We start from the raw sequence: 11,561 nt of genomic DNA, 5'->3' as shown, positions 1-11,561 counted from the left end.
GGCCCTTTTTTTGTAAAAATGGAAAAAGTTTTTTTATGGAAGATTCTTTTTATAGCAAGTAAGTTTTATGTGAAAGATTCCTTTGATTTTTGATGCGATAAGGAGATTTTTTTTCTTTTTTTTTTTTAACTTGATCTTTGACGGCTACTCACAACTCATTCTAATTTTGCATTTTTTTTAGTTAAAATTTTATATTTTTGTTTTAATTTAGATGTTTAATTTTTATGATTCAATTAATTCAAAAGTTTTTTTAAAAATTTAATTGGCACAGGTATCCATTTTCCTTTCAAATTTGGACTAGAGCTCGGTCAAAAAATGTATACAGCTGTCGTTCGTTAAGGCAAGCAATCTAGCACCATCGTGGTGGTGGGACCCATAAATGAGACCAATTTCTTACCCCCAATCAGAAAGTGTGTACCCACACACTTCCTTTTGACCATTAACTTACGTTTTCAATTATTATAAAAATTATTAATTTTTTCCATTGGAAAAAACCAAAACAGGGGAATTGAACCCGACGTGAATCGAACACGCAACCTTCTGATCTGGAGTCAGACGCGCTACCATTGCGCCACGGATCCACTTATTCGATGACGTACTCCATACTTATATAAAGAAATAAATATTTTTTCCTCAAACCCTTAAAACTTTTTTTTTCGACGCAGTAAAAGTCATGTAGAGTTATTTTATCTCAGAAAAAAAAACCCCAACCCTACACTTATCAGCCAAGGCGGGACGAGTTAATCGATCGCACCAGATTGAACAGAGCTAAGTATATTAGAAATTATTGTACAAGGTTTGTTTTCTTTACAAAATCAACATCAATTAACTTCACAACTCAAAGCTAGGCCGTAAATGAACGTTCATCAGTAAATTTGATATTCAACTTAATAAAAATAATTATTTATATTCATTCAACATACAAAATTAATTAAATTAATAAATTTAAATAATTCATTAAATTAAATAAATAAAATTAAACAATCAGCTCTATTTCAGTAAAAAATAGAATCCACCATTCTAGTGGTTCCATACAGTCGGACCCACGACCATATGTGAAGAGATAAATTGAAAAGTTACAATTGACCATGACAGAAGAAACAGTCGACCCCACGACCATATATGAAAAGATAAATTGAGAAGCTGCAGTTGACCACAATGGAAAAAGACATTACCTCGACTTTACCAAAATTTGATTCTTGCCTACTTCAGTAAATCTATCTTGTCATAATCAACTTAACTATATTCCACAATTTATTAATAAGTTTGCAGAAAAAACTTATTAATATTCATGAACAATACTAATATTCTTCATGAATAAAATTTATAAATCATATTCATCAATAAAACTCTTAATGAATAAAATTTATAAATCATATTCATCAATAAAACTCTTATCAACGTAATAAATAAATTTAAAAAATATTAAAATAAATATATAATTTTATATTATCAAATTTAATAACTAATCATACAAATTTAAAAATATAAAATTTTTAAACAATTAAATAAATTTAAATTAAAATTTTAATAATATTTAAATAGATTAAATTTAAGTCAAACTTAAACTCAAATTTAAACAAAAAATCAAATTAAACTTGAATAACCATCTCAATAGCTTAATTCATTTTTAACTCGATTATCTTATTAAACAAACTTAAACACCATAAAACTTAACTTCAGTAAGCTCATTTACAATCCTACTCAAAGCTCTAACTTGTACACCTTCCCAACCATCAAACATTCTAAAATTTTCATCAGCTAATACCTACCACCAATAATCGAAAAAAAGCAATCAATATATGGCACCAAAAAGAAAAACAAAACAAAACAAAAAGAGAAAAGAAAGCCTCCGTGACAAAGTCATAGTTAAACAATTTAAATCCAATAAAACCATCTCTAGATCTAAACAACAAGGAAAACCAACCGTTTTAAGAATTTAGAAATAAAACTCAAAAAACATACAACGAATCACACACATAGCAAAGATATCCTCCTTAATATTAATCAATTACTCTTGAAAACAACAATATAAGAACTCGATATCACTGGCTCTGAGGCGCTTTATTGCCCCAGATCGCCAACATTGTGCATTAATTTGCTTACTAGTGCCATCAGGCAGGAAACAATGTGCTCAAAGGCATCACCATAAAAGGTGTGGAACACTATTGTATCAAGGAATCTTTGAAGGTACACATCCTTATGGCAGAAGGAAAGGAGCTTGCTTTGCTTTCTGTTTACTTCCACTTCTCGCCTTATCGGTACCGAGAGAGAGGAGGTCGAAGCTGCGTAGAAAAGATTCGTTACGAGTACCTCTAACAGCAGCAGCTGATCTGGAGATGGATGATGATCTAGAATCCACTGCAGGCTGCTGAACTCTTTGATGACTACTAGATGGTCGGCTGCCGCTTGAAAATATCCCACTTGTTCTGCCGTTATGTGCGTTGCTAGGCTCGATGGAACTGGGTCTGCTGCTTGACACAGCAGCCCTCCTTGAAGTGCTTCCATTGCGCGATGATGGACGTGTCTTCTCAGGATCAACCTGAAATTAGCAGCAAAAATATGGGCAATAATATCTCATCCTGACAAATATTCCACCTAAAACGAAAACAAATAGAACTTACAGCTTGCTTTGACGATAAGAGTACATGATTAGGAGATTTGCGCTTGGAATTTTCACCTTGATGAGCAGAGCCTGAGGCATTCATCCAAGCAAATGCTTCAATGGCACCTGAGAATCGATCACGAACAACAGGTCCTGCTAATAAGCAGAAACAACTTAGCAGGAGAAACTTTGTCAACGATTATAACGAAACTTTGAAAAAAAAATCGAACCTGAAGTTCCTTCAGGCCTTTCAGGGAACGGGGCAATAGCTCCGCTCCTATCATTCACTTGCTGAAATAAAAATATTCCATAAAAAGTCATCACAGAAGGTAAAACTAGGAACATAGCAAGAGAATATTGAGATGCATACACGCAGTCGAGGTTTAGCGCCCATCTGAGGATATTTCAATATGGTCCAGTCAAAAACATAATCAAATTGATGCCCTGTGACAACATGGATCAAGAGACAAATTTGTATAACACATTAAAACACGGACAGAGTATAAAGTGGACTGCCAATTCAACAAAAAAGAATAAGGAGAACAATAGACAACAATTGTAATTTTGCTGACCTTCTCGAATAAATAGCTCACGGAATAGCCGCCTCAAGTATGAATAATCCGGCTTGTCCTCAAAACGCAAGGATCGACAGTAGTGGAAATAAGATGTAAATTCTGAGGGAAATGACTTGCAAAGTACCTGGTTTACATCATAGAAAATCCAAAATCTCTCTCAATCATTATGCAAATTGAAAGAAAAATAAAAGTGGCTGACTAAATTTTCCCGAGTATGTAAAAGAAGGATTCTGAATTACCTCCACAGGGGTAAGCACTTTCTTCTCACTTATTTTGTCATACTTTTGCTTTTTATTGCCAGCTTTAAGCCCTTGCCAAGGAAGGCTGAAGCAAAGTAAAACCACCAGAGATATCATATTAAGTATCCAACTGAAACAAAAATGAAAAGAAAAGACAGTAGATGGACAGATGTTAACCTTCCTCGTAAAAAATACATAAGCACATAACCAAGAGATTCCATATCATCTCTTCGGCTTTGCTCTGCATGTAAACAATCATGCATTAATAAATACAAACGAACAGTGTTAAGTACAGAATACTAGCATTAATATTTAAGAACCAAGAAACTCACCAATCCCTATATGTGTATTAACACTAGCATATCTTGCAGTTCCTGTAAGGTTCTTATTCTCCCTGTAAATGGATACACCAAATGAAACCACAAACACACTGCCTATAAAACAATTCAACAATAACCCATGGTAGGAAGATGTAAAAATAACAAAATTCGTTAGGCTGAATGGAGTAAATAAAAACAAGAAAAGATTCCAAAGAAAAGTCAATTTACAGTCATAAAACAAAACTTGCTTATGAAAAGACAGAATTTTCTGCTCAGTTTAGTTTGTACATTTCTTGTTAGTCACCAAAGATCGTAAGTGTTATATGCCCAATTGTTTGATTACTATAACTCAACCCCCAAAAGAAATCATTTCCTTTCAGAACTGACAGCAAACCCTGAAAAATCGATCAAATAATCTTGATTCAGAAAAAACTGTACAAACATCTCAAATTTTATTTTTCCACCTCTAATTCACTCTGTACCCTTTTTGTCAAGTTGCTCATAAAAATGCATGTATAGTACAGATGCATTTTTAGGGGCTGAAAAGTCTCACTAACAGTGGCTAGTGTTGGCATGAAGAAACTTATAAGAAATAAACTATAAACTAAGAGAAAGAAGACAAACTCATCTAAGATTCTGCATACTTGTTACTATTGGAACATCAACCTCAAAGAAGAATGTGTCAAAAGTGCTATGCAGTAAAAAAAAAAACAGAATTATTATATCAAGATCTAGTTTTGATTACCTGTAAGGTATGTGCTTTTGAGTTTGGAAACTCCTGTACTTCTTTGCGAGACCATAATCAATAATATAAACCTGAGAGTCAAAAGGCAATACCAATCAACAAATCAGAGAGTGGAGATGTCATGCTAGTCATGTTATATTTGACAAGTCACACGGTTGCTGCATTTCTAACATTCACAAGATCTCACAACAGATGCAGAAGATAGCTATCAAATCTTGTCTTGAATAAACAAATAAACTCACAAAAATAGGAAAGAGGATAGAACATCACGAAACCTATTATCTAGTGGGTATTAATAAAATGGATAGTAAACACAATTGAGACTTGAGAGATCAAATAGTTTATTCTATCCATTTGCAATGGCTGGTTAAACTTGTAGGCATGGCTTTATACTTGGCAAAGTGCAGAAATAGTGAGTTATGTCAGGTCACTTGCATCCAGACTAGAACCTCAAATTAATATGCGTGATTTTCATAATCCACTAATTAAACATAGAATTCAAAAGCTATAAAAAAATCTAACATAGGATTCAAAAGCTACATATAATAAATTTATATGTATACGTACATTTGCATCCAGACTAGAACCTAGAATTAATAGGAGTGCTATTGATAATCCACAAATCTAACAAAGGATTACATATACAGATACACATAAACAATCTATCAATTGACATCAGTAAGAATTGAAATGAAAATAATCTTAGATACATATAGAAGATGAAGAGACATTGCCAAGTGCATGTGTATACTAACATTAAAAACAACACTGCAGAAATGACTTCAACGGTACAAACAAACCAATTAGAAGGCCCATCTGAAAACCAAGTTATTGAATCTTGAAGTTATTAACAATAATCCACATGTGTAAGTAATCACATGACTTGAAACTGAAGAATTTCAAGAAGAAAACTGCTGACTCCATTGTTCTAAGCAAAATAAAATGGCACATCCCTTGAATGTCACAATGACAGTCCAAAAGTTAAATCAACCTTGGCAAATTTACAGATTTTAATAGTATCATAAATATAATTATTCATGATAAGAAAATGTACTGGCATGACTATACTATAATAATAATGTTATTTAAGCTCTCTCATTCAGAACACAAACATTCAATAAATTTGTGTGTGAATCCCAGCCATATAGACATGCTTAGGAGAGAAAGAACTAGCTAACCACACGGCTAATTAGGTCATTCATAGAATGCTTGTTCAAAGATGTACTGGCATGTCTATACTATAATGTTAATGTTATTGAAGCTCTTTCATTCAGAACAAAAACATTCAAGAAATCTGTGTGTAAATCCCAGCCATATAAATATGATTAGGAGAGAAAGAACTAGCTAACCAAACAACTAATTAGGCCATTCATAGAATGCTTATTCAAAGATGTACTGACATGACTATACTATAATGATAATGTTATTGAAGCTCTTCTCATTCAGAACAAAAGCATTCAAGAAATCTGTGTGTAAATCCCAGCCATATAGATATGCTTAGGAGATAAAGAACTAGCTAACCAAACGACTAATTAGGCCATTCATAGAATGCTTGTTCAAAGCAAACCATTAGTAATAACAAGCTTAACACGAAAATAGCATAGAAACAATTTAGTTTTATCTGTATGCATTATAATGAGCATTGTTCTCCGTAGGTCATTCAATTGCAAATATCTTAAGCTAAAACATATCATCCTAACTTCTGGAAGCAGATTAGAGATGTATTATGAACACACCTGATTTGCTTTATGGCCAAGGCCCATAAGAAAATTATCTGGTTTTATATCACGATGAAGAAAAGCCTTTGAGTGCATATACTCGACCCGGTTTATCTTTCGAAAAAAAAGGAAATATTATGACAATGCTTCAAGAGAGCATAATTTCAGAACTATCAAAGATCAAACTTTGAAATAGTAAACTACAATCCAAGGGAAATTATAAACTTACTAACTGATCTGCAAGCATTAATACTGTTTTCAATGAGAACTTTCGGTTACAGTAGTTGAACAAATCTTCAAGACTAGGACCAAGAATATCAATGACCATGATGTTGTATTCTCCTTCTACACCAAACCATTTCAGATGGGGGATTCCAGCTGCATTGGAAATACATAGCTAAATCATCATTATGCATTGACCGAGAAGATAAATGAGCCGTAGTTACTTACTTCCTCCTTGGAGAAGTGTATACACCTTTGACTCATAATGAAGCTGAGGATGCTTGGTCTTCACAGATTCCTGATAATAAGTGCCAAATGCCAAAATCAGATGGGTATAACTGAGAATTAAAAGCATATCAATAGATCAAATTAAGTACCAGACTAGAACCAAGACCATACACAAAAAATAAACTTAATGCAAATGAATTCAAGTAATTTTAGTCGACACATCTTATGAAAGGTTACAAGGAGATATTTCGAAAATGTAACGCCACTTTGGACAATGTAGCACCACTATGACGTACCAGCTTAACTGCCACTTCTTCTCCACTTTGTATGTTAACGCCTGAATCAAACCAACAAAGAAGAAATGGGGAAAATCAAAGGAAAACGATAGAAGTCGATAAATCTCAAACTACAAAACTACAATATTGATCCGAAAGATCGGAGAAATACAAAATACCATGATAGAGCTCGCCAAAAGAACCGCTCCCGATCTTTTTCCCCAGCTTAAATTTTCCACCGATCACGTGATCCATGATTTAGTCTTGGTACACCCGCAACAATCAAATGGGGGAACAAAGCCAAAGATCTCTAGATTATCAATGCCCTAACGCAAATCACCAGAATTTAGCATGACAACTCTCATCCGCCCCAAAATAAAAAACCAACAGAGACGAGCAACGAATTCGATCCAAGAAGAGTGGCACGATCAAAGCGCGCAGTCCTTCAATCTCAGATCTAGAAGCCCTAAAAATTCAAATCATAGCGATTCGGAGCGCGGCTCCGCCACTCACACACCACACACAAACTCGGCAAAGCGACAGCCCCCTGCGAAAACAGATTCAATGAATGCTTCTATCCGCCCACCGAATTTAGCAATCCCCACAACAATCAAATGGGGGAACAAAGTCACAGATCTCTAGATTATTGATCCCCTAACGCAAATCACCAGAATTTAGCATGACAACTCTCATCCGCCCCAAAATAAAAAACCAACAACAGAGACGAGCAACGAATTCGATCCAAGAAGAGTGGCACGATCAAAGCGCGCAGTCCTTCAATCTCAGATCTAGAAGCCCTAAAAAATCAAATCATAGCGATTTGGAGCGCGGCTCCGCCACCCAGACACCACACACGACCTCCGCAAAGCGACAGCCCCCTGCGAAAACAGATTCAATGAATGCTTCCATCCGCCCACCGATTCTGATCGAACAAGTCGTCATAGACTGAATCCGCCGAGTCGAGTGACCAAAAACCACTCCGCCGGGAGCTGAGATTGCCGATTGTCCAAAAAAAGGGAAAGGATCTGGCGGTTGCCAAGATCTGGATTGAGAAACAAGGCGAAAAAAATTCAACGAAAGTCACCGCGATGAGGAAACATGTAATCGCTTGGTTTAATAGACCCAAGTCCAACAGCGAAATATTAATTTATTTATCTTGAAAAAATATTTTAATTCCAAACTTTTACTGATTTTATAAAATACCCTCTATAATTTTATTATTATAACTTTCCATCTTATCTTCTATGAGTAATGTCATGTCAGGTAGGCAAAATATTAATATCTCATAATTAAGGTAGGCAAAACAATCTTTTAAAAAAAAATTAAGGTTAAAATATAAAATATTAAAAGAGTTAATAGAAATGTAAGAGGGATATAAATTAATCATGTTGCTAAAGTGGTGTTCAATACTAGCTTTTTTTTAGTTTGAGTTTGATGGTTGAGTTTAATTCTTTTAGATATTATCATGTTTTTAATTTGAGTTGGTTTGATTATTTAAAATTTTTATATTTTTAAATTTATTCCATTAATTATTAAATTTAATATTATAAATTTATTTATTTATTTTAAAATTATTTATTTATTTATAAGCATTTTAAAGTTTAATAAGAATTTTATTGATAAATATAACTCACAAATTTTATTATGGAACATTGTCACAATTCTATTACTAAATATTAAATAGGTGATGCCTTCCTACTCTCCACCTTCCATTGTCTTATCTATCATTCCAGGTAATTCTTGGCTCCTTGAGTATGTTTATTGTAATCATATGACTTCTCAATTCTCTCTATTGTCTAAACTAACTCCTACTAGTTCTCTTCCCTCTATCCAAACTGCTAATGGTAGTTGTATGTCCATTACTCATACTGGAATAGTTAATACTTCTACCCTTTCTCTTCCCAATACTTATTTTGTTTCTAATTTAGCTTTAAACTTAGTCTCTGTTGGTCAATTGTGTGATATTGGTCTTACTATTCTTTTCTCTCCTCTTGGTTGTCAGGTCCAGGACCTTCAGACGGGTCAGATTCTTGGAACAGGATGCAAGGTGGGAAGATTATTTGAGCTCACATCTCTTCACATTCCTGTACCACAAAAGATTTATACTTCTACAACCTTTCCCTTGATATACCAATGACATCTTCGTCTAGGACGTGCATATGCTAATAAACGTCGATCCTTGATTTCTAATGGATCATTAGGGTTGTCTAAATTTGAGTCTTTTGAACTGTCAATTAGCGAAACAATCTACCTTATCTTTTAATAATAATAACTCTATTTGTGACACTCCTTTTGATTTAATTCACTCTGATATTTGAGGTCCTGCTCCTACTCCCATTGTGAATGGCTATTGATATTATGTTTTATTTATTGATGACTATTCTATGTTTACATGGATATATTTTCTCAAACATAAATCTGAATAGTCTTAGACTCTCAAACTTATATTAACTTTACTAATATGATTAAGACTCAATTTTCTTATCCAATAAAAAAGTTTCTTATCAATTTTACAATAGTCTGCTAGAAATAGGATCCTAATACTGATAACCTTTGTGTTCTGTTCCATACTCAAGAAAATAACAAAGACGAACATGAGGTTCTAGTTTAGTGTGTTCATGTGGATTAAGAAGGACAAAGCAAACACAACCAAAAACTTTAAGATTTGAGTAATCAGGTATTTTACCGTATAGTTTCTTAAAAGGAGATATATTTTGAAGAAAATTAAGTCTTAATCATATTAGCAAAGTTAATATAAGTTTGTGACAATTCAGATCTATGTTTAAGAAAATATATCCATGTAAACCTAGAATAGTCATCAATAAATAAAATATAATATCGATAACCATTTACAATGGGAGTAGGAGCATGACCATAAATATCAGAGTGAATTAAATCAAAAGAAGTGTCACAAATAGAGTTATTATTAGATTGTTTCGCTAATTGATAGTGTAAACAATCAAAATATTCAAATTTAGACAGCCCTAATGATTCACTAGAAATCAAAGATCGAAGTTTATTAGCAAATGTATGTCCTAGACGAAGGTGTCATTGTTATATCAAGGGGAAGGTTGTAGAAGCAGAAATCTTTTGTGGTACAGGAATGTGAAGAGATGTGAGCTCAAATAATCTTCCCACCTTATGTCTCATTCCAAGAATCTGACCCGTCTGAAGGTCCTGGACCTGTTAACCAAGAGGAGAGAAAAGAATAGTAAGACCAAGATTACACAATTGACCAGCATAGATTGAGTTTAAAGCTAAATTAGGAACAAAATAAGTATCCGGAAGAGAAAGGGTAGAAGTATTAGTTGTTCCAGTATGAGTAATGGACATAAAACTACCATTAGCAGTTTGGATAGAGGGAAGAGAACTAGTAGAAGTTGGTTTAGACAATAGAGAGAATTGAGAAGTCATATGATTACAACAAACAAAATCAAGGAGCCAAGAATTACTTGGAGTGACAGATAAGGCAGTGGAGGGTGGAGAGTAGGAAGGCATCACCTATTTAAGAATAGCTTCCAGATCACTAATAGTAACAAAGAGATAAGAGGACTCATTAGAGGGGGCACTAGCAGCAACAACAGAAGAACCAGACTTCAAAGAATACTTAGATTTTATCCAATCTCTTTTAGGGCGAGATGGGCGAATTGAATAATTTTCCAAAATATGACCATGTTTGTGACAAGATTTGTACTTAACAGTTGGACAATTAGCAAACGTATGATCAGAGCTGTGATAATTCTTGTAGAAGAAGGAGCCTGATGTTGAATAGGGATGAGTGATGGCAAGAGCAACTTTTGATGAATAAGGCTTGACTAAACAAAGACGAGTTCCCTCAAATAAAATTTCTTTAACAGCAGTATCCAAGGTAGGCAGTGGATCACAATGTAGCAGAGCAGCACATACTAATTCATATTCAGGACAAAGAGTCATAAGAACTTGGATAAGATGGAGATGATCATCACTAATTTTGGCTTGAGTCAACTAATTCCATATATGTTGAATAATGGTAAGAAAGACATTAACTGATTATCCTGATTCTTGCTTGAGGGTATTAAGAGTTGTGAGCAATTGGTAATAATATCATAGACTAGTAAATTTATATTGATTCGTCAAAAATCCCAAATATCCTTTGTAGTATCAAAGTCAACAAACTGAATATGAATCGATAAAATAGATGTGTTGCAAAATCAAGTAATAATTTGATAATTTTTGCTATCCCAATCCTCAAGACGTTCAACATACTTAACATCATTTTCATTTATATCATGAATTGGTTTAACAATATCACCAGTAATAATATGCCAGAGTTTTCACCCAATTTAAATACTTTAATGCGTTGAGATCACAATGTATAATTAGAACCATTTAAAATAGCACCAATAGAACAAGAAATTTCAGATTTGTCCACATCAATTAGCCCAAAATAAGAACTAGACATTGGCACAGATAACTTCTAATGAATCAGAGTGAACTAGAAATAAATTCACTAACCAGAGTAACTAATCGGGTCACAAATCAATTGTGACAACGAAAATAGGAACAGGAAAAAAAATTGATTGAGGTAATCTTGAATGGACTAAAGCAAAAGCAAATTAATAGCACGCAGATTTAATTTGCAAGGCTCTGATACC

The 11,561-nt window shown here is 33.7% G+C and overlaps 1 protein-coding gene and 1 non-coding gene across 3 annotated transcripts; both read right to left on the bottom strand.

The window, feature by feature from the left end:
- Positions 1-509: 509 nt before the first annotated feature.
- Positions 510-581, bottom strand: TRNAW-CCA (transfer RNA tryptophan (anticodon CCA)). The gene has a single exon. It is a non-coding gene; the product is annotated as a tRNA-Trp (tRNA).
- A 1,399-nt stretch (positions 582-1,980) lies between these two features.
- LOC141847877 (casein kinase 1-like) lies at positions 1,981-8,015 on the bottom strand. Of its 2 annotated transcripts, none has more exons than XM_074735973.1 (14): positions 7,107-8,015; positions 6,949-6,989; positions 6,653-6,722; positions 6,432-6,580; positions 6,221-6,316; positions 4,485-4,555; positions 3,752-3,813; positions 3,597-3,660; positions 3,420-3,504; positions 3,178-3,304; positions 2,976-3,049; positions 2,836-2,896; positions 2,625-2,761; positions 1,981-2,542 (listed from the first exon to the last, which is right to left on the bottom strand). In XM_074735973.1, exons 1-14 carry the CDS (start codon positions 7,180-7,182, stop codon positions 2,201-2,203), a joined length of 1,455 nt encoding a protein of 484 aa, XP_074592074.1. In that variant the 5' UTR covers positions 7,183-8,015; the 3' UTR covers positions 1,981-2,200. The 2 variants fall into 2 exon arrangements, with proteins under 2 accessions (XP_074592074.1, XP_074592075.1); XM_074735974.1 differs by having other exon boundaries at positions 2,625-2,758.
- Positions 8,016-11,561: the final 3,546 nt, after the last annotated feature.

The sequence above is a fragment of the Curcuma longa genome, chromosome 16 (assembly GCF_044706935.1).
Source record: "Curcuma longa cultivar G26 ecotype Majalengka, Jawa Barat chromosome 16, ITB_CL_G26_1.1, whole genome shotgun sequence".
NCBI lineage: Eukaryota > Viridiplantae > Streptophyta > Magnoliopsida > Zingiberales > Zingiberaceae > Curcuma > Curcuma longa.
Note: the sequence above shows the minus strand (reverse complement) of the source record. Positions and strands in the feature narration are given on the sequence as shown.

Coding starts and splice junctions, on each gene's coding strand:
- LOC141847877 (XM_074735973.1), bottom strand. CDS start 7,182: ATGGATCACGTGATCGGTGGAAAATTTAAGCTGGGGAAAAAGATCGGG. Junction 3,505..3,596: donor ATGTATTTTTTACGAGGAAG/GTTAACATCTGT, acceptor ACTTTGCTTCAG/CCTTCCTTGGCAAGGGCTTA. Junction 3,050..3,177: donor TGAGCTATTTATTCGAGAAG/GTCAGCAAAATT, acceptor ATGTTGTCACAG/GGCATCAATTTGATTATGTT.